At 36.6% G+C, this 24,164-nt stretch overlaps 1 protein-coding gene across 2 annotated transcripts in view; it reads left to right on the forward strand.

Moving 5' to 3' along the window:
* LOC113407119 (tudor domain-containing protein 3) overlaps window positions 1-24,164 on the forward strand; it is a 259,992-nt gene that overhangs the window by 196,619 nt on the left and 39,209 nt on the right. For both annotated transcript variants that reach the window (XR_003899863.1, XM_026655218.1), the window contains exons 11-12: window positions 12,252-13,099; window positions 15,178-15,303. Coding sequence is in view for 1 of the 2 variants with exons in the window: in XM_026655218.1 (XP_026511003.1) it covers window positions 12,252-13,099; window positions 15,178-15,303 (974 nt within the window). In the remaining variant the exon portion in view is untranslated. The remainder of the gene's footprint in view (window positions 1-12,251; window positions 13,100-15,177; window positions 15,304-24,164) is intronic.

The following is a 24,164-nucleotide window of genomic DNA, read 5'->3' on the forward strand; positions in this document are numbered from 1 at the left end:
TAATCTAGTTAATTTGTTTTGTGTTAATTGCTTGAGTTAACTGTGATTAATTGACAGCCCCTAGTTCATATAATTAAATAAACAAAAACAAATATATCTGAGGTACCTTTTCCAAAGCACCATATGTATTAAAGTAATGATAAATATGCCTTATGCTTCAATCAAGACCCAGGCAAGTATGGTGACAATTAAGTTATAAAAAAAGTATTAATATAATTTCTGCATCAGTATTGAGGTCCCTTACCTAAAACAATTGTGGTGATCCAGTCTGACTTCCTACATATTATGGACCAAAGAACCTCACTCAGTCCTTCTGTATCAATTTCATAATTTACATTTGAGCTATAGCATATCATTTAGAAACATATCCAGTGTTGAGCTAAGGACTTGAAGTAATGGAGAATCCTCCACGTCCCAAGATAAATTGTTCCAGTGGTTAATTACAGTAAAATTTGGACCTTTATTTCTAGTCTGAATTTGTCTAGGTTAAGCTTCCAAGCACTGGATCTTATGTCTTTTTCTGCAAGAATGGAGAGCTATCTGTTGTCACAAACCAATTTCCCTTGTTAGGTACTTGTCAACTATGATCAAGCCTCCTTTTGACTTTCTCTTAGACAAGCTAAATAGATTGAGCTTCTTTACTCTCCCACTATAAGGTATGTTTTCCAGACCGTGGGCTGAGGGATGTGCTGGCCGCGGCTTCCTGCCACCCCCATTGGACTGGAGCGGCGAACCGCAGCCAGTGGTAGCTGCAGTCGGCTGAACCTGCCGACACAGCAGGCAAACAAACTGGCCCGGCCCGCAAGGGTGCTTACCCTGGCGAGCTGTGTGCCAGAAGTTGCCGACCTCTGATGTATCCCATATTTTGGCAGGAGGTCAAGGGTTATAAGCATTGGATTCTGTGGACTTGGGAATGGATTACGATAGCGGTGAAATGTAACAGAAAGCATTACCTGTAATTATGAACTGGAACAGGAGTACTGTAATTGGGTCTAAAAGAAAGCAGGTGACTATGTGAGTGCTAGGGGTAAAGAAATATTTCTTTCAGGGATTATTATTGATATGAAAATACAGACCACCAATAAAAACCATAGTGATGATGGTAAATTATAGTATTTTCTTAATTCTCTTACCAGTACTCTAAGTATGCATTCCTGAAGCACTCTTTTTTTTTTTTTTTTTTTTAAAGGATGGTCAGGCCACTAAATTATTATCTGGGAGAACATTTTCTTTCTGGGCAGATCTTCACTTTCCTTTTCCTTACATAGTGACTTGATATGTCTGTGGACAGAAAAATTGGTACAAGAGGGCTTTCCTACCCTATCTTCCTAAGCAGAAATTAGTGTCCATTAACCGTCATAAAAATATTTGATGACTAATGTGACTGATATGGCAGTTTCTTGTAATGTGTTTGGGAGATCTTAACTATATTAAGTTTATGTATCATTGTGGGCCAGGGGATTGTCTGGAAATTCCATGGAATAGGGTAATCACAGCTACTCCAGGAATTAAGAACAGTGGGCGATGATTAAGCAAAGTCACTCAGGTTGTAACACGTCAGAGAGGTACCAGCACCTGGAGACATTTGCATGTAATGGTTCAGACTGGATTCTCCAGAGGCCAACAGACAAAGAAAGGACTTCTGGATTAATAGTCTGAGTTTAAACTGACTCAAGGCCTCCTTTCTGATCCTGCAAAAGACAGGCTCTTCTGTCCAAGTGGAGGGGTGGGGTTGAAAGGATTGACATCTGCCAGAGCCATTGTTGGAGTTGGGGTGATCTCTGGTAAGTTTATTAGCAAGCATGTAGGTTCTGTTGTTTTTAATGTTTTCTCTGTAATGCTTTTACCTCAGGAACAAATGTACTTGCATAGAAAGGACCGTGTGGTAACTTACAAGTGTGACCATTTTGGCAGTCTGGCATGCTGAGGAACTCAGTGTAGGCAGGGAGATGTACAGCCTGGAAAACCCCAGTCAGAAAAGAAAGAGACATGGGTCTCCACCAGAGAGAGAAGATAACTGAGGAACCATAAGCCTAAAATGGTTACCCTTGCTGGACCATGAGGGGGAAATAGATATACAGTTGCCCTAAACTATGATAACTAAGTTGGAGTAAAACAAATATCACAAGGTGCCCAAAGCTTCAGTGAACTATGAGGTGATGAAACAAGCTATTATGGTTTTTACTATCGAGTGGAGTATCAAGTATAGCATTGATGAAAAGAAGATGATGCGAGAGAGGGCAGAGCCAGAAGGGATGAATATACAAAAAGGCAGTTTCAATACTGTGCAAGGGAAAGATACCAAATTCATAAGACTCATCAAGGTGATTACTTTGAGACATTTTTGGACTAATAATTTAGTGTGATTTAAGGATTTTTGCAATCAAAAGAGGGGATGAAGATAGGTAGCTAAACTATGCAGTAATTATTAAAGAAATCTCAGATGGAAATCAAAATATTTAATATTAATCTTACTGTGGAAATATCAGCTCACCATAAAATCACCTGGTAAGAACAAAATTTTCCGTTTTGCTATGATGATTTAAATATAATTAAATATGCTAACATTCTATTTCTACAATTAAATAAAATGTGTATGTATGTTCCTAGAATTTTTAATAGACCCACATTATAGAAGAGCTACTAGCTGCATTTTATATGTTGTTATATTTATATATTTTTATTATATATATTTATATATCTTATATTTATATATCTTATTATTTGCTACTCTGCATCTAACTTCTATGTAAAGTAACTGTCATTATAGTGTTTCTCAAAGGCTTTGTCTAGGTTAGGAAAATAATTTGAGGTTAGGCCAGGGTTAACTAATATGAGTTTCCTAACCCCAGGCTAATCACAACATTTTCCACAGCATACACAAGTCTATGTACCTTTCATCTTCAATTTACTTGACTGAAGTCAGATATAGGGTAGAAGGTACTGACCTTCATTTTTACACTCGATAAAAGTTAAGGTTAGTTAATGTTTCACATCCTCAACAGCCTCATTTCCTATTCTAGACAAAGGTAAAATATGTCATTGTTATTGTTCCGTATACATTTTCAAAATAAGGTAAAATTTTATAAATGAATTTGTGCATTTCGTTTGTCAGGGCGTAATAGAAAAATGTAATTTAAAAAAATTGTCTCCCTGCTTCAATTCAATCCAATTAACACCTAAATGTAGGTTTTGGTATTATTGACAAAATTTATGATTTGGAGCGGGGGCAGGTACAAAGAATACCACCCTTCTCCCCACAATAACAACCAAACTTCCTGATTGCAACATTTCTATGAATCAAAAAATATTTTTTTCTTATTTGGACTTAAATACTCCAGTGCAGCATTTGTACCAAAAGCATTGCAGCATGGTACTAATACATGAAAAGTGAAACTGCCTACAAAGAAAAGTGAAATTGATGGCGTGATCTATTTTTATTTTCCTAAATGAGTGAAATGCAAAAGGTAATTCAGCATTATTGGTAAAAATTAAACTAGATATACTCAAAGCTTTAACACTGTACATTGACATTGGTAGGATAGGTAAGGAATTTTTTTTTTATTTTGTTAATGTCTCTTTAATTATTTACTTTACTATACTTACTTTCATCTGTTACACTGAACCAAAATATATATAAATATATATATATTTATTTATTTATTACATATATATATTTCCCTCCAGTTCATATCCATTGCGTGTTACTTCAAGGTTCTAAGAGGTCAATTAATCTTTTGTAAATCTTAGTCTGCAATTACAAAATAGCAACTTCCCTTTATTTTTTGTGCCAAATGAAATACACAGATACATTTCCAATTGCTTAATTTATATTCAGAAAATTAGAAATAACATCTTTATATATTGCAAAACACCATTCCCTAAATAAAATTGATTTTATTAAATAGCACTGGCTGGTATTTCCTACTCAACAAGTTCCTGCTGATTCCTTTAAAAAAGGGAGTACGTTTTTTTCCATGTAATCTTCTTAAGGTCACAGATGTATAGAGGCCTAAAGGAGTAAAATAATTGACTGACAGTTTAAAAGGGAAATGCCAGTTGACTTCCTTAAAACTACTTGGCAGAAGATAAAAGCCTTCTGGCATGTAATTAATTTTGAAATGGAAATTTTTCCAAACCATTTTCCCAAACTTCCAGTTATAATAATAATAACCGGGCTGATGTGTCTGTTTTTGTGACAAAACAGCATGTCATCTCTATAAAATGCCAAATTTAGTTTTGTGTTTTTGCTATCCTATGGAAATCTATTGCTTTCCTGAGAGCTTTAGTTAGTGGTTCACTGGAGAGGGCAAAAAGCAGTGGAAACAAGGGACATCCCTGTCTGCCACCTCTGCATAAAAAGAAAACCTTTGACCAGCATCCATTAGTGCTAAGTTTTTCTGTTAAGGGATGCATAGAATACTTGCACCTATTTAGTGACCAATTTACATAGCCCAAATTTATTGAAACACTATAACCTTTATGCAAATTTAACCCTATCTCAAAATTCTTCGACACTGAATGACAAGGCAGGTAGACTTCACTTATAATCTATATTTTTTCTGTATATAACTGATGATGTCAAACATTGCACAATAAATTCATTAATACCCTCTTGCTAGGTCCAGGCTATGAAGTATATTTAGTCCAATAGATGTTACTTCACTAATATATGTTTGTCCCCTGTAATTAAATGCGGTTGTAAGACTTATAGTTTTACATTTTGATTCTCTCAATGTAACAGTATAGGGCATTTTTATAAAGGCCCCTTGTGGGTCACAGTAAATATACATAGAAAAGAAGAGCCAGTTTGTATTTTCTGTATTGAACTGAACCCTAATTCTAACAGATCCAGATTGTCAAGTTTTAGTAGCAGGGGATCTTCATGCACTGTTAAAGGATCTAATTATTCCATAGGCAAAGTGGAATGGGAATCCAAATAATCTTTTTAAATTATGCTCATTTCTTTGATACCGTGATAAAAACAATAACGTTTTTATCTGTTAGTACCACCCCCTGTTCTGCTACTCAATAGCACTTATGTTAGAAACACATTGTTCTCCAATATGTTAGGCCAGGGGTTGGCAACCTCTGGCACGCGGCTCACCAGGGTAAGCACCCTGGCGGGTTGGGCCAGTTGTTACCTGCCGCATCCGCAGGTTCGGCTGATCCCGGCTCCCACTGGCCGCGGATCGCCGCTCCGGGCCAATGGGGGCTGCAGGAAGTGGCGCGGGCCGAGGGATGTGCTTACCCTGGCGAGGCGCGTGCCAGAGGTTGCCGACCTCTGTGTTAGGCCAATGGTTTCCCAACTTTGTTACCTTGCTTCTAAAGTTTGTGATGTGTGAAAAAAGGTTGTTACATGAGTTCCTCCAAGAACTTAATTTTGGACATATTTAGCTGTGTCAAGTTCTAAGCATGCTGCCAAAACCATTCTACTAAAAGATTCTATTTTCTGCATCACTGTTATGCTATTCTGAATCTTTTTGCTCCTCTGTGGGATGGAGGGTAATTGCACACCTCAGAAATGAAGTGTCTGTCTTTTAAACGAACGTTATCTTCTAGACAGGCAATTATCTTTACAGATAATTTGAATTTTAAATCATTAAAAATTCCTTCTCTTGACCTTAAAATCGATCTTGATTTTAAAAAAAATGAATGGAAGCATTATCTGAAATAGTAATGTTCTGTAACTATTCCTTTAAATTGAAATCAGTAACAGGGGGAAAAACACTTGAAGCAAGGGGAGGGATAGCTCAGTGTTGTGAGTTCAATCCTTGAGGGGCCACTTAGGGATCTGGGGCAAAAATCAGTACTTGGTCCTGCTAGTGAAAGCAGGGGGTTGGACTCGATGACCTTTCGGTGTCCCTTCCAGTTCTATATCTCCATATATTTATTTATTTATAGTTTGTGGAATTATATATAATAGTGTTCCCCGGGATCAAATGAATGTCCACAGTGTCACAATTCCTGCTCTCTCTTATTCCCCTACTGGAAGTAAGCTTTATCAGCCCCGTAATGATAGCGCATTATTTATACCTGCACAGCAACTCATCCATATTGAGGGGGCAGAGTCAAGACTGCCTTCTCTTTCTCCCCGCCTTCCCATTCCCTGCTCAGTTGTGTGGTAGAGAGCATGGTGGGCCCCACAGCAGCTGCTCTCCCCACCTGGCACAGACTAGTGGTATGGGTTCCAATCTGAAGGAAATAATGGGGTGCCTAATGCCCTGTTACTCCTTTCCATGGGTATTAAAGGTGGTTCAAGATTGAGCCCTTGCATTTTTATACCCTTGAGCATTCTCTAAACTTTAAACAATTTGGAATTCATTACACAGTATATTTAGATGTGGGACATATTCAGATGGCTGGAAAAAAGACAGATTATACTTCTTTTAAATATAGACCCAAAGTGTAATTTTTTTATTACATGACATCCAGAAGTGTGTGCTTAATATTTTTGGAGTTTTATAATATTATCCTGAAATAATTTTTATGATTACATTTGTGTGTTTATGCCCACATATATATCTGTTATACCTGATGCTGCATCATGCATCTCGGTCATCTATTAAATGGACTTGTCTGTTTGTTTGTTTTTACTTCCTCTCAAATTTTTTGGCTCTCTAAAAAATATGAATCCCTTCAAATGAAAGCAAGGGGCTGCCAAGATCCAAATGTAATGTAGGAAGTTACAGGGCAGATCTGTGTGTGAGATACTTACACCATGCCTATGCCCTGCAACATCCCAGCTGTTTTGCTGCTGGTTACTTTGCTGTTCAGGGATTGTTAATTATATGAAGTTATATGGTGGCTTTGTAGCAGAATTGCATTATTCAAATCTAGCATGTGGCATGCTACTGATTCTTTATTGTACATTTCTTACTTTGGGTAATAAACCTTCTATATTTGTTAGTATATACTTAAGTGCCTTGCTTGCTTGTGGCCTTAAACTGCAACCCCCACCAAAATAATTTCATAATTGGCAGAAAGTTTTCAGAAAATGACAAAACAACAACAGTGTTTCCAGATACTTAAAAATTTAAATCCACAGCAAGTAAACTCAAAAAACACCTGTTTTATAAATTTAAAACATTAAATTTATAGTAATTACATCAGATACTGTTATGTAAGATACGAACAGACTATACAATAAATTAACAGTCTTCTTTTTCAGAATGACTACTTTAAAAATTATTTTGAAAATTCACCATTATAGAATTTCTGCCCATCCCTAAAACAGATACAGGAGTTGAATATAAAAATCTCCTCCAGGTTTTTATGCAGACATAAATATATGCCTCTGATGTGCCTCAAGGCAAACCGGTCTGTTTAATAGCTGACTGTCATCAGTTTAATAGGAAGTGTCCTCAAATCATGGGAAATTATGTTACCAATATGCACTCCAAATGCTCTTCAAAAACGTATTATATCCAGATTTAGTTTAATCTATCACTTACTTTGAGTGACAGTTTATACACTAAGTAATATATTATTTTCACATCAAAATAAATTGTAAATATAATGTTTTCATTTATGGAATATGAAAAATGACTGTCATTATACCAGGGTGGAGAAAAATCAATGATTGTTTTTAAAAACAAACAAAAAAAGGATTTTTTTCATTTTAATTGGATTTTTTTTAATTGTTTAAATTATAATATGAGATTTTCTTTTTAAAAACTTTTTAAAATGAAATCTCAATTTAATATACAATATGTGTGACTGGAGTCCCAAGGGAGCCTACTGAGTTCACTCAATTAGGGTGAACTGCAAAGAATGGGGCAGACAATCCCCAAAGCTGGTGGCTATTCCAATACGTAGATTTACCAAACCAGCACAAAACAACTTCTATAATACCTCTCTGGCTACCCAGAAGCCAACAACACAGTTCCCTTAAAGTCACCAAGCCTCAGGCCTCCACCCAGACACCCAAGTCAAATATGATGAGGATTTCTGAAAATCTTATTCATCATATAAGAAAGTTCTACTAATCCCAACGGATCTGACACATTACCTCCCAGGCTAATGAATATTCCAGATCTTACCCAAATACACGCATACAGCCAATTCTTATTAACTAAACTAAAATTTATTAAAAAAGAAAAGAGAGTGTTGGTTAAAAGATCAGTATACATACAGACATGAGTACAAAATTTGTTAGTCTCTAAGGTGCCACAAGTACTCCTGTTCTTTTTGCGGATACAGACTAACACGGCTGCTACTCTGAAACATAGCAGAGATGGTGAGCTTTGTAGTTGCAAAGAGTTATTTCAGAATTGGTCCATAGGTTATAGTCCAAATTATATTCAGGGTGGTCCAGTTAGAACTGGGATCTCAATCTTGTGGTTTAAGCTTCCCCTGCATTGACGCATCAAGCAGATCTGAGATGACAGAATCAGGACCCAAGGGTCTTTTATACAGTTTTCTAGCAGCCACTTGACCATACAGTCCTGGGTGAACAATAGGCTTTTGATGTAACCTTCTGTTTCCTAAACCTCACCGGTAATTAACTACATGGATTAACATAAATAATTTATCCATTAAGGAGTTTATCACAAACTTTAAAGAGACACATAGACAATGACATTACTGCACCCAACATTCATCTAAATGTTAATATCCCCCTATGATCTCTGAATCAACAGCTATAGTGACAGACAGGAACTGTCTGTTTACATGGCAAACATTTAACCAGCTATAATTAAACACATACAATTAATATCACCAATTCTCTAACAATACAGGTTTGCACTTCAAAGTTCTAGCCTGTCTAGCAGAGAATGGCCCTAATTACCATGCACATACTTTCTAACATGTCTTTAATGTTTGGCTTTGGGTCATTTAGCCTGCAAGATGCTTAACCCTTTCTGGCCATGTGTTACATTTTGTATAAGGTTTGTTGCAATTATATAACAGTGGTAGCAACAATGGTTTGCATGGTTATATTTTAATTAGACAATGTCACAATATGTTAAGGCCTAAACTACTTATAATCTCTTAAAATATGTAAATAAAAAAATATGCTGACTCCATAAGCCTGTATCAGAAACTTTGAATTAAAGGCTGCTTTTCTATATAATTAAAGAATCAGGGGAAAACATCTGACTTTTCAGGTCAAGTTTTATAAATATGGCACAGTAGGTCAGCCTAAATAATTTAGGAGGCAGTCTCATTTTCAAGAGACTTACGTGTGACTAGGAACTTAAGCTCCAGTCACTTTCAGTTAGGCATATTTGAAAATTTTCCCAGGCTGACCTGAAATACTCAGTTTAATTCACTGACTATAGTTAATCCCTCATTTAATAAATCATTTAGTTGTAATTGTGAAACATGTTTAGATAAAAGAAGTTTTTGTATCCAAAACCTTTTAAGATTGTTTTGTTTAATACAAATAAAACTTATACGCGGCTTTGTGTGTTTAATTAAATTCCGGTTACCATTCTAATGAAGCTTAATACAAATCATGTGCAAAAACTTAATTATCTGGTAAATAAGGAATATATCATTCAGCATTTTCTAACATACTAAAAATGTTTGCAGTGTTGTTGTAGCTGTATTAGTCCAAGGATATAAGAGAGACAAGGTGGGTGAGATGATATACTTTATTGGACCAACTTCTCTTGGCAAAAGAGACAAGCTTTTGAGCTACACGGAGCTGAAGAAGAACTCTGTGTAGTTCAAAAGCTTGTCTCTTTCACCAACAGAAGTTCATACTAAAAATATACAGTTAATAAGAACCTGAAAATATTAAGCTATATAATTGCTTAAATAAATATATATCATTCTAGTGTACCCTCCTAGGTAGCAAAAAGATGCACCAAATCTAGTGTAAATGCTCTATTTAGTTACAAATCAACATGTTTAATGATTATATCAGCTAGTGAGAATGCACCTTTCTTTAGAGAATAACTAAAGTACAAATGGAAAAATTGATGACAATTAATTATTTAAATTTAGGTCTTCTACTTGGTGATTTAAATCATTAATTAAATCACTGATTTAAATAGGCTTGATTTAGATCAATGTACCCCACATTAAGCCCTTGATAAACCCCTAAAGGAATTGCAGGTATTCTGGACTGCTTGCGTATGTCTATACTGCAGTTAGACACCCAGGGCTGGCGTGTGTCAGCTGACTCAGGCTCATGGGGCTCAGACTGCAGGTTAAACTCCACTGTAGACATCCAGGCTTGGGCTGCAGCCTCAGCTCTAGGACCCTGCAAGGTGGGAGGGTCTCAGAGCTCAGCATAGGAACCAGGTTCCACTGACACCTATGGCTACATGGTACAATGTGTTAACTTGAGACCGAATTCTAACTTGAGGTACACAGCTGCAACTCCCATTAACTTCGGGAGAGTTGCAAATGAGTATATTGAGGACAGAATTTGCCTTTACTTTTTACAATTATTCTGTACTGCTGTATCTCAAAATGAACAGTGTGAATAGCTCTATTAAACTTGAAAAGACTACTTGAGAAGGAAGAATGGTCTTAAAACTTGCTAAAAAGTGTTGCTAATAAAAATGCTTTATACCCTTTTCATAAGACTAAGTAAAAAAGTTGACATTAGAGGTTTTCAAGAACCCAATTCCCAGTGAAAGTCCGTTTTTTTGTAAATAGTTTTATTGGACTAAGTGACGTACATCTGACTATAAAATAACATAAGCAGTGGTTCCAAATTTTTATACTCAGTTTGCTCCTTTTGATCATTTTCTGCAGGGACATGTGCAATGAATTGTGATTAATATCACTAAATAATTGGCCAGAAAAAAACAGGTTACCCTGAAGGATAATACATTTACTTACACAATGTGTTTTTGTAGTGTTCTGTGTAATTTGACTTACAATTATAATTCTCAACTATTAGCTGCTAGTACTTGGTATAGACTTGATTAAGCAAGGTAATAAGCATGTGTTAACTTTAAACACATGAGTAGTCCCACTGAAGTCAGTGGGGCCATTGATATGCTTACTTCCCTTGCTGACTCAAGGTCTATTTTGGCACTTCTCTGGTAATGTCATTTTATTTTTTATTTTTTTTATTTGTATGGCTCTTTCCTTATTTGTACATGTCTGTTTATAAATATTTTTTCTCACATAATTTCATTGCTATTTTCCAATTTATTCTGTTCTATGTAATTTTGGAATAACATTTAAGAATATTTTTGCAAATGTAAAGCCAACATGAAAGATCGCTATTAAAAACATACTGAAAGCACGAAATGCACCTTATTTTCAAATGTTTTCCAGCAAAAGTGACCCAGGAATGGTATTGCTGTCTTGTTGGAATCTTCCTGCCATGTTTGTGAATTGGGGGTAGGGAACAGACAAGATTAAATACTGAAAAGATGGCATAAGCAGATAAAAGCTTTAGTATTACCTCGTAGTCTCTGAGTCTTGTAAACTTTCTAGTTAGCTCACTGACTTTTTCATAAGAAGGTCTCCCTGGTACGTCCCATTTAAAGGTTTAGTTACTATCCATTTTTCATATACTGTACCTGTGCCCATTTGCTGCCAAAGAGAAGAGGTTAAGAGAAGATGGTGTCCTTAGCCTCTGTTTGCCGGAAGCTGGGAATGAGTGACAGGGAATGGATCACTTGATGATTACCTGTTCTGTTCATTCCCTCTGGAGCACCTGACATTGGCCACTGTCAGAAGACAGGATACTGGGCTAGATGGACCTTTGGTCTGACCCAGTATGGCCATTCTTACGTTCTCAAACTCACCTTGTTGTATCTAGAGTATGTCTGAGATCATCTACATCGTGCTCTGAATTTGGAAGCCTTAATTTAAATTAGAAATCTTCTGTTTTTTTCTTTGAGTTCTCCCCTTCCTTTTCTCCACGCTGGAAGCTTTATTCCCCCCCACCCCCACACCCCTTAAAGTGGCAGTTGTTCAAGCAAGTTGCCTTTGGGGAAAAATGAGTAGCTTCCTGCAGATCTCTTACCCACACTTTCATGTGAGTAGGTGTTTTGATGGAAGTACCACAGAGTATGGTACATATTTTCCCCTGGCTTTGGGAATGATAATCTCAAGTTCAAACCTAGTTCTGTCCCTGTTAAACATGGTGTATTATTCCATTGCCACACCACATGGGTGAACGCCACTTGTTTTTCTAAACTAATCATAGAACTGCTGTATCTTTTGGTGTCTGACATGTTATTTCTTAAAACTCATTCTTTGTATGTGAAGTAAATTGTTTGTGCCACAAATTAATTGTGCCAGTAATTGAAACACTGTGTTCTTTTTCTTTGTAGAACCAAAATCACAGTCTCATCCACAGCATCAAGTACAACACAGAGTGCTCAATATAGAGCAGAATGGCATAAAAGACTACAACCATCCAAGACATCTTTCTCGAAATGATACTAGACAGCCAAGAAATGAGAAACCCCCTCGTTTTCAAAGGGACATTCAGAATTCAAGACAGGTTTTGGAAGGTAGTGGCTTACCAAGAAACAGAGGTCCTGAAAAACACAGCTCTTTAGGACCAGAGCAATGGACTGAGGATAAAAATAAGTGTGATAGACCTTATCCAAGGAATGATAGGCTAAAGGATATTGGTTATCCCGCAGCCACTCACCAGAGTGATGTTTCTTTTAAAAAGAGGGATAATGCTATGCAAAACAGACTAGGAAAAGGGGCTGCATTCATGGAATTGAGAGAGAATTCCAGTGTTCAAGATACCATAGATAATAATAATCAGAAACGAGGAAAAAAGGAAAACCAAATACATAATCCTGACAATTTTTATGACAGGAAAACACGAACAATAAGTAATGAAACGTTCAGTTTAAAAAATGAGCAACATTTTGGTATGAATATTGACTACCAGAATCCTATTAGAACTGATAGTTTTAATGCTTTATCAAATGGAGATACTGAATATCCACAGAAAGGAAGACGAGTAGGACCTATTAAGTCACCAGGACCCAATGTTGTTCCACCATTTGAAGACAAAATGTTGTATTATAACGCTGGTCCCAAAAGGAGATCTGGGCCCATCAAACCAGAAAAAATATTGGAACCATCTATTCCTGTGGAGTATGGTAAAAGCTGGAGGCCAAGGGATGAATGTTTTGCTCTTTATTGGGAAGACAACAAGGTATGCCCCAGTCAAGTAGGAAAAACTGTAAATTGTATCTTGAAAAACAAAAGGGATGGTGGCTTTAATGTGCTGCCACAAAGAGTGTGTGTGTGTGTGTGTGTGTGTGTGTGTGTGTGTGTGTGTGTGTGAGATTTCTTACTTGAGCTAGTATCTTGTTACCTAGGGCTGCACACATGAGGTACATGGTGTACTAAGTCTCGGGGAAGGGGAACTGAATTCCTTGCTCTCCAGAGTGATCTTTATGGTGATCAGATGACATTTTTGGTAGTAGGAACAGCAGCCTGCGGCCCTTCTTGATATAGGTGAAGATCACATTGATCGGGGAAAGGGTGCACCTCCCATGATGCCCGATGCCCATCATCTTGGGGAAGGGAAACTTTATGAAGATTCTCCCTACTATTTGACTTTTTTACATCACCAGGAGATCGTTTATTAGCTGAAATATTTCTAGAATGGGTTAATTATTTGTGTCCATGTTAAAAAGCCAACAATTTTGTTGTCTTGACTTTAAAAGTATAAATATTCCCTTGTTTCATTTGAACTTTTTAATGTTTCCAATGCCTACTAATTATTATTATTATGAGAAGAAATTTTCTTTTCTTTTCTCATTGTTACGGCCATTTTACATTATTTTTTTCCCAATTGTTGATCTCAAGAGCTATTGCCATCCATCTTTTTTGTTTTTTTAATCCCCCCTCCCCCGAGTTTTTTGATAATCTGAAAAAAAAAACCTACATTCTTGTATGTGTTTTTTAATGTGTTTTTTTCATTGTTGATCTAACAGCTAATATTTCTAATGATTTCATGTGTCTATTTTTTTTATCAGGTGTGATTTGTATTATTTTAATATTTTAAGCAGTCATTCCGCTTTATAAATGTTCAGAGTGGGAAGTGGCCAGAGCAGTTTTGGAAACATTTACAATGTGATTTTTTTTTCTTTTAAATAAAGGAGCAACTAAGGTTTTTTATTTTTAATCTGCCTCTTTGGCTTATATGACTCAGACAAATGGTCAGATGTTCATACATACATGTTTTCAGTCATGAAGACAGGTTAATATAGGGGGTTGCATGTGTGCATATTTGGAACTGGTTCATATGCATCATGTACACTGATTATAGATGGAATTTTTTGAGAAAAATAATGTATTTATTGTGTGATGCTTGAATTGCTGGGTTGTGGATAGTTAGGAACTTGCAAAATGTGCTAAGCAAGAACATTAATTTATTGCTTGTTATTGATGTAATGTATCTTGGTGAAAATTAGCTACAAGAAATGTATTGATGCAGCAGATATTTGTGGACTGGTGTGTGCCTGTGTTGTCTCCAATGGTTGTTTGGAAAGATCCTGTAGCCAGGTAGTCAAGTGCAGTGGTGATTGTAATTACTATAGGAAACAATGATTTCTTCATGTTCAACTCTATAAAGACTGATAGGATATCCTCCAAAGATTTGTTTCAGTCTGGAGGTTATCTGAAGATAGACGCTTGATAGGGAGGATTAATTTAAGTGAACTGATTTGAACATATTTCAGCTTAGTTCTGTTTGGAAGAAGGCTGAGGTTAGTTTGGCTCACCGCTGCTCTAAATCCCCTTTAAGATCCTTTCAGAAATGAAATAAAAGTGTATTTGTCCTTCTTGCTTTGTTAGAGTTAGAAAAGTGAATCCCTACTCTCCTATAAATCCTTCTAGAAAGGTAAAATAGTTGTCATCTTGATACCACTTTTCTGTCTCTGCATTTTAAACCCTAAATCACTTAGGCATTCTGTTGGTCTAGAAATGCTCTCACATTTTTGGTGGTAACCTGTGTTCTGAGTAAAAATTCCAAATGAATTGCTAAATCTTAGCTCTGTCCACTTGCTATCTTTTTTTCTATTATGTAAAAATGTCTAGATAATGATGGACACGTAAATTTGCATTTGGTTTGAAACTGACATGAGTTTCTAATATATGCATATTTGGTACAAACATTTTTTGAAAATTTAATAAATTGTTTAAAATATAATCTTTTAAAATGTTATTGATTTTCTTGCAATATTTAATCCAGTGTTTTATGACCCTTTGAAATTTCTCTCTAAGTTTTACCGGGCAGAAATTGAAGCTCTTCATTCTTCTGGAACAACTGCAGTTGTTAAATTCTGTGATTATGGAAACTATGAAGAGGTGCTACTAAGCAACATCAGGCCCATTCACGCAGAGGCATGGGTATGTGATAACAAATTGTATACAACGATATAAACTACATTTTTCTATAAAATATGTAGCTTTAAACAGATGAGTCCTGCAAAGGGTGTAAATGTAAAAGCACTGTGTGGAAAAATACTTTAAAACTGAATAGGTCTGCCTTAGTTATTTAAATAAACACCCCTAGATAATAGAAAAGAATCCTGTGGTATTATTTTTCATGTATAATAAAATTAAATTGTATTGATTTGAAAATGAATAACATTATTTTCTTGTTAGAGAAACAGTGATTTGTATATGCAAAATGGGCATTTTATGTATATTTTATTCTCTCTCAAGTTTGTGTTTACTCTATATATGGAATACCAAGTGATTGTCAAAATAAGATTTCTGATTCACTAACATGGCTATTGTGTTTTATTACATGTAAAGATTAGGAAAAGAGCCTTTCAAATATACAAATATATTCCAAACGTTTTTATTATGTGTATATGTATAGGTAAAAAAATACAGATTTGTTTGTATCATTATTTTTCTTTTTTTGTTTTTTGTTTCACTTATTTCTTCTTTGCCAAATATCATGCCAAAACTGTGATTACAGAGATTCGCTTAGAACGTATTGGCCTTATAGCATCTAATTTGTAAAAGGCTTTGGGAAATATACAATGCTACATTTGGGTAAAAAAAAAGAGAAAAAAGGAGTAAAGAGTCATTTGTTCTTACTAAGGTTTTTATTTATTCTCTGAATAGATGTACAAAAGTTATTCTTCACTACCTATGTAACTAATTTCTTTTCTTATTATTAGGGGTGTCTGTGTCACCCCAAGAGATCTTAACTGTCATTAGTGTTTTTAATGGTCCTTACTTCCTAGACACTTCCTAATAGGCATGTTAGTATCTTGGAGACAGAATAGTCACCCAGTGTTCACTGCCAGCTGTCTTTCATCTTGAGTTGTTACCTCTCGTTCTGTGGACCTCCCTTGTGGATTTTTTTTTTGTTTTGTTTGGCAACCCTACAGGAAATCTGAAATTTTTTCTAGTTTCTACTTTAATATTCCTATGAAGTCTCAATATCTTATTTCCACTGGTCGAACTGCTACTTACCACCACTTGGGACACAGTTGTTTCCCAACTCTTGACATTTCAAAATCTTTCACTTGTAAGGTACCTCATTCCTTTCTCCCATCTTCCCTCTGAGTGTCACCACAAGCTGATAGTTGGTCTCAAAGTGCTTATGGAGAAACCCTGAGATTTCACTACCTTGCAGCTCAGATATCCTTGCAGCTCTGAGTTTCTTGCACAAGAAAGCTATTTGCACTTTGTGCTTTACTTTTGTGCCCTGTTGCTAGATCTAATTCTCATTTTAAATACATGCCTCTTCAACTTCTCAACGCTTATTTGAATCTTGTTCTAATGCTAGTAGATATCTTATAAGTTATTTTGTGATTTCTCTCTCTCTCAGGTTTTACACATTAACCAATGTAAGAGTGACTTAGGCAACATATACGGCAATGCAAAGTAAAGTTCTAATGCCTTGTGGTTCACCATAAGATTTGAGACTTTCTGGGACTTGGTTAATATGATCCAGCTTTTGCCTTCTCCAAATTGACTGCAGGGATTCCTTTTCTTCAACCATTTTCTATTGTCAACTAGAGTGGCTATGTTCCATCCTTTAGAGGGATTCTCTGTGTTTGACTCTAGTCTTTCCACGTAATACTGGTCCTTGATACTCTGTATTGAAGATGTGCTGTTATGTGCTACATACAGGCATCTTCTTTGTCCCATACTTCAACTCTGGTTCTGTAATAATGCTTGGTTCCCCACATTGTATTTAAAACATCCTTTGAAGCAAGGGTCAGTGCTGATAGGAGGAGCTTTAATGATTTGACTCTATAGTCTATGCTGCAATAAGACCACAAGGCATATTCAATCTATTTTTCAGATTCCTTGTCACTGTTTTCTCCAGAACACTTTTTTGGTGCTTAGAAACTGAATCACACCCAAAATTTCTCAACATACATCTAAATAGAGAAAGTACTCTGCAGGAGGAGGATGCAAAAATGTTATGTCAGTCAGCAGCAAAGTAGGAACCACTGAAGGCATATGAAAATCCAGTTTAACCACTGTGTTATTCTGTTTCTTTTGGCTGATCTCCTGTGTGACCACCCAAATGATGCTGAGATACTGCTGATATCCTGCTTCCCCATTAGCATAACTATCAAACTGCTTATTGTAGAAGTGTGGTGATTCTTGGTGTTATCAATCAGAAAAAGATTTTTCATTGTCAGTATAGATTTAGGACTGGACTGCTTTAGTGAAAGAATCTTCTCTCTTTGCTGGGATGTAGACTAGATCCCATCTGCCTGATAATTCTGGGATCCCCTTTAATTTCCGCCTCATCTGAGGAAGTTAATGCAAGATGATCTGAAGGTTCCTAGAGCTATACATTACATGTGGAAATCTATTGCTGCAGAGTGATAGGCCTGTTGTAGCGTTCTTCCATTATCTCATTTTCTTTGGATCCTGGTATGTTTCTTTTAAAAAACCTCTCTGAGAGCTAACATACTGATTGCTACCAAACCATTGGCATTAGTATACCAAATGTTACAGATCTAACTCTGATAGGTTACACAAGGTAAATAAAAGGGCTACTGAGTATTTTTTTTAAAGACCCCATTAACAACTATCATTGTACTTGTCATGCAAAAATAATAAATCTTTATAGTTTTGCTTAGTTCTTGTAATATATGTATAAAAGCCCTGCAATCTGACTGTTTTAATAAAAAAAATATATTTTACTTTACATTATTTAAGAATTCTCTTAGTGTTCATCTCCTACACATGGTTTTGAAAATGTACCCTGGTTTTCCCTAAATGTAGCAGTGATCACTTAATGAAAATGTTATATTCCTGACAGAAAACACACCAAAAAAAGCCTTTGTAGAAATAACAATTGCTTGTTTTTCTATTAAAAGATGTAAAGTTATACTAGCAAACTGAAAAGCATGAAATGTTAAGGGGCTTCATGACTAAATTAATAGTCTGTTGTGTGCAAAAATAAAATAAAGTGAAGATAATACTTTAAACCTAAAGTGTTAATTTTTTCCTCTAAGTTTTAGGATTATTTTTTCTTATTAATTACTACTGGTTTTCTTTCTAGCATAAGTGTTTACTTGGTCACTTCACTATGAAGATCATTTATTTATGTTCTCCTTTTCCTTCCTGTCATCCCTAGGTAATAATCTGGTAGGGTTTGCTCCTGGCTCTACAGATAGTGTTTTAGCTTGTGGTTATAATTGCTCTTTTCCTGTAATGTAAAGAAAGGCAACACTGTGTCTTCCCCTACCTCCACACATGGTAATCTCATTCTGGTGCTTCTAGAGTCCAACTAGGATTAGGTTCATGGGAACTTTTCTCCATGCCTCTTTATTTAAATAATAGTGATTATAAAATAAAGTCTATAGTTTGTTTGTTGTTAGTCTCTTCTTCCTGAATCCCACCGTACTGCATGGAGACCAGTATGTGTCTCCTCACCATGAAGCAAGGAGGTAAAGAACTGTCAATCAAGATAAGTATAATGATGGTTTCTACACATTCTGTTGCTTTGTGAGGCATGGAATCCATTCATCACGTAATTTCTTGTTTTGGACTATCCAATATGGGGAGGTTGCGGAAGAGAAAGGAAAAGAGAAAGGAGTCTAAGGCTCCAGCTGCATTATTCTTGCTAGCATAAGTACTTCTTTTGGGGCAGGGTAGCAATCTTAATTCCAGGTGGTCTTGCTTCCAGCTTTCTGTCTCCTTCCTCACAGACCTGTAGGCGCTTTAAAAGTTCTGACCCTTTCTTAAAGCAGGCTGTATCTTTGGCCCTCTCCCACAACAGTTTCTAGTGCCGGGTAAGTAAAAAAAAAAACTTAGGGCCCTTCTCCAGCAACGTTCCTCGGTTAGAGTAATGCACCGGGCAGGGCTTTCAGCTGCCTCTTCTACCTACACTCAGTCATGCAGTTCTGTCTTGGCTGGAGAAAACTTTAGCTGCAGGTTCTGAAAATCAGTCTTTCTGGGGCTCAGGGCAACTCCACCTCTTCTCCGACCCCCCCTCTCCCAAGATCTTCATTTATAGTAACTATGGATTCCTTGAAGGATCTGATTTTCTCTTTGTGTTCTAACGTATCTAATGCCTTAGCATTACACCACACTGCTTTCACAGCTTACATTTAGGCAGCAAGCCTGCCTGTTATGAATATTTAGGCAGGCAAAATGAATATGACTGAGACAACTTTATTGTTATTCTTTTATCTAACTATTGATGACTTCTTGCTTATCATCTTGTTTGTCTAGCCTCCTAAAAATGAGGCAGCCAAGTAAGGTTCTTCTAACATAGTGTTTCTCAAACTGGGGGTCCCGACCCAAAAGGGGGTCACAAGACTGTTATAGGGGAGTCATGAAAGCGGTGGCTGCTGGCCAGGTGCCCAGCTCTGAAGGCAGAGTTGCCGCCAGCAGCAGTGCAGAAGTAAGGGTGGCATGATATGGAGGTGGGTCGTCACAGTCTGAAATATTTTCAAAGGTGGTCCCAGCAAAAAAAGTTTGAGGACCCCTAACAATCTAATATAATAATCCCAAGATTGTTTTAGGAGAACTACCCATGTCTAGCTGCATCCATTAGAAACACAAAATTCTTCTTTTTATATCTGCTTCAGATAGGCTTCAAGAACTTTGGCTCTTTGACCATTAGGAAAACCTCCTGGTTGATAGTTGGATTCACTATGTGTTGAATGAATGACTGAGGATTCCCTTATGCAGGATTTCCTACTACCTCCCCTCTTCCCCTCCCCACCCCCCAAGCACTCTCACATAGTTTTGATCTGGAAGGCTACCATTGCAGATTCTATCTCCCATAAAGGGTCTCGTGGTCATGGTCTCTCTACTCCCATGAAAACTCTAGGTTTGGGTTTTTGTGGATATGTGTCTTCAAAATCCCATTTTCCCATTATGATGGTTTAGTTTCCTTTCTCGGCTCAGATAAACTAAAACAAGACTTTGCTGTGGGTCTCTGAGTTTCTTGATTCTTTCCCCCTTCTTGTGAGGGAACTCTTTGACAGAAAGAAAACAACAAGGAGTCTTAGATTCCTGTTACTTCTTCCAAAGGATGTCATTCATGTGTTGGTCATCTGTTCCTTTTACATAGGAAGTCCTCTCGTTTTGAGTGGTTTCCTATACTTCTGAGTGTGTGTTTTCCTTTCCTCCATTATTTTCTAACAGACATGACTTAGGGTACATCTACATGATAGCTGGGAACATGCTTTCCAGCTCAGGTAGACATATGTGCTAGCTTTGCTTGCATTAGCATGCTTAAAAAATAGCAGTGTAACCAAGAGATGGCTTGGACTAGGTTTGTATGCAGGTGGTTACCCTGGCTACACTGCTGTTTTTAGTGTGCTAGCTTAAAAAGAAGTAGTATGTGTTTATCTACCCACGCTGGGAAGCACACTCTCAGCTGCAGTGTAGACATACCTGTACAGACTCAAGCGGTACAGAAAGCAGCTCTTGAGGTTCACCTGGATTAGGAGTCAATGAGGATTTCTCATCTTGGTACATGTAGGCTGTACAATTCTACATGTTTCTCTCTGACTCAAGATTGGCAAATGCTTGTCAAGCAGACCATTGTAGGCCATTTTCCAATCTTACACTCAGTCATTTCTCATTCATCCAACCTGTGTAATATCACTACTTGTTACTACAGATCACATCCCTTTCCCCGTTTTGTGGTTGCTCAGAAGTGTTAAACACCTTTTACCATCTAAAGGATAAACTCCCACTCTTTTAACCTTTCAGATATTCTTTAACTGAAACTAATCAAAGTCAATGGTTTAGGTATCCAGTATGATGATTTTCTCATGTTGGGGACAGAGTAATTTTTTTGGTACAGTCCTTTAAGTTTTTTTTAATTGTAAAAGAGACTATTTTTCTGCCTCCCACTTCCTCAAAAAAATAAGTCTTCCAGGCCTCTCAGAGCATAACGCGACTAAGCTGTTCTGACTTCTGTTTTACAGTCCTCTTGTCATCTAAAAGGAAACCTTTAGTTTCTCTTTTTATGGGACTTTACAAACTCTTGTGTTTAGCTCCCTTAGTCCAATAAGATGATGAAAAATCTAATTTCTTATAGAGAAAGCATTCTCTGTGCTGAAGTGAATTTGGTCAGTACATATGCCGGTTACAGAAAGAGATAGACACACCTCTTGGGTAGGTATTGTTTCACTACATCTGCTCTCTATCTGGAAGCATATGATGGGGAAGAGACAATGGTTGACAAAAAATTACTGATTGAGTAATTGAAAAAATCTCCTTTCTCTATTTTGCTTCCCAACCTCTTTTTTCCCATTAATTTTGGAAGTCTGATCGGCTGCCCTTAAAGGATTAGCTCTGGAATTTTATGAACTAATAAGGAAGTGAGAGGACCCGAAGAATTATCCCTGCCTTGATTGATGGTTTCTTGCTCTCTGATGAGAGGAGATGTACATGTGTTGGGTGGTAGTGTGGAGAAGAAATTATGACAAACCCTATTCTTAGTAAATAATTGTATTCCGTTTTTTATTCTTTCCTACTACATACAGTACATATTCAGTAGATACAGAAGGTGAAGGTTTAGTGTCTCATCCTTGGACGGTCACACCGAATGCCCTGATAATTTGGGTTTTCTTCATGAGTTGGCATTCTGTAGGCATTATCAGGTTCCCTCTGAGAAAATACTTTAAAAAAAATTAATTGCAATTGACTGTGAAATGGATTGGTGGCAGAAAAGCAATCTGGCTCCCTGCCTTGGTAGTGATAAGTCATGTGGAATATTTTTTCCCCCCATTGAGTCCTCCAAAACATAGCAAAAATACTAAGACAATTAGTAAAAACTTACTAGGAGTACTGTGTTTCCTGCCTCTGTTGTTCAGGCAAACCATTTTTTGTTCTCAATTGATAGTTTATTTCATGTCCCAAGGAAGGCTTTTACAGTTTGGAGAATTAACTGGTAGTAGACTTCTGAGTTTGGACATTTCTGTTTACTGCTATAGGAGAATAGTGATAGTTTAACAATCAGTGCTGCTCAGAAAACTTATGAGATCTATAATATTTCCTACAAATTAATCTGCTTTATGTCCTGTGAAGATGGTATACCCATATTTTCAAAACTTGTATTGGAGAGGTATTTATCTGTTTGAGCCTTACACAAAAGTAATGTCTACACTTCAAAAATTGCCATATTTAAGCATGGCTGTTAGGGAAATTTAGGGAACAACTAACCACTTCACTTAATTCCTCTTCTAGCTCTGATCTGTTGTGTTGCATAATGAGATAGAATCATAGAATATCAGGGTTGGAAGGGACCTCAGGAGGTCATCTAGTCCAACCCCCTGCTCAAAGCAGGACCAATTCCCAACTAAATCATCCCAGCCAGGGCTTTGTCAAGCCTGACCTTAAAAACCTCTAAGATGAATACATATGGCTAATTTTGCATGTGTGTTCTTCCCAAGTATGCAGTGTTGTTATGTCAGTCCCAGGATATTAGAGAGACAAGGTGGGTGAGGTAATATCTTTTATTGGACTGATTTCTATTGGTGAGAGACAAGTGGCATTTACAAGGGAGCTGAGGTGGGAGAGGCCAGTTTTCGTTTTTAGCCTCAAGCTTTGAAGTGAGCCAATGTGGAGAGAATTGTAAAATTTAGGTCAGACTATATCATTAGTTATCCCCTGTGGAACAAACAACTAAAAAATGGTTTTGGCATTTCAGTTGCCAAAATATTTAGCACAACTATATTTTCTTATCATAGTTTTGAGACCCAGTTAGGCCTTACACAAACTAACTTAGTGCCTTTTCCCTTGTAGCCAGCACTAAAGTTAGTAAAGTTAATCAAAACAGAGTTTCAATATGAGAAATTCTGAAGCTTTTCAATAAACTGGAATTAGGGGGAAAGTCTTCCTTTGTCTTTATACTGGGTTTTATTTAAATAGTTATATAATCTAGAATGTTCTTTGTTTACCAAAAATAATAAAAAAAAAATGCAATAGTTGGTATTAAAAAGTTAACAATTGATAGTAGTTATCACGATTTGGCATTGGAGATATCACAGTATTTCCTAATATTCAGAAATAAGATTTGGCTTGTGGTATCTCAGATACGCTTGTGGAGTGACTGTTGGCAAATGTTGGCCTTTTTAATGTAAACTCTATAAGTGAATCGGTAGGTCTTAACAAGTGCCAGATTGACACCCCTGTAAACTGAAGTCTTGTACCTAGGTTCTTAGATAATCTCCATCAATACATTTTATATTATATGTACTATTATTATTATGTATTACCAGAGAGCCCATTTCCCTAGCCATGTACCAGTACACCATTGAGCTAGTTGCTGTACAAATACAGAACAAAATCCCTTGTGTAGATCTAAGACAAGTAAGAAATGAAAAAAGAAATGGAAAAAATAACTATGTTCATTGTTGAACAAGTGATTTAAGCCAATTTACAATCTGACAGATAATTATTTCCTTATCTCTTTAGGGAATTTGCATAGGTAATTCAGAAAAAATAAAATTTAAAAAGAACCACTGAGTTAAATGCAATCTCGATGAGACTCTAAAAGTCAAAATATTACCCTTCTGGTTAAATACCTCACTACTGTTACTGCACATCTAAGGGCTTGTCTTCACTGCTGTGCTAAATCGGCACCGATGCAGCGGGTCTGCTGAAGACGCGATAAGTCTATTGGAAGAGCATTTTCCCGTCGACATAATCAGTCCACCTCAATGAGAGGCAGAAGCTATGTCAACGGGAGAGCATCTCCCACCAACATAGCATGGTGTAGACACCGCGTTGTCAGTGTAAGTTACGTTGCTCAGCTA

This window comes from Terrapene carolina, unplaced genomic scaffold (genome assembly GCF_002925995.2).
Source record: "Terrapene carolina triunguis isolate 2854851 unplaced genomic scaffold, T_m_triunguis-2.0 Scaffold18, whole genome shotgun sequence".
In the NCBI taxonomy this organism is placed as follows: Eukaryota; Metazoa; Chordata; order Testudines; family Emydidae; genus Terrapene; species Terrapene triunguis.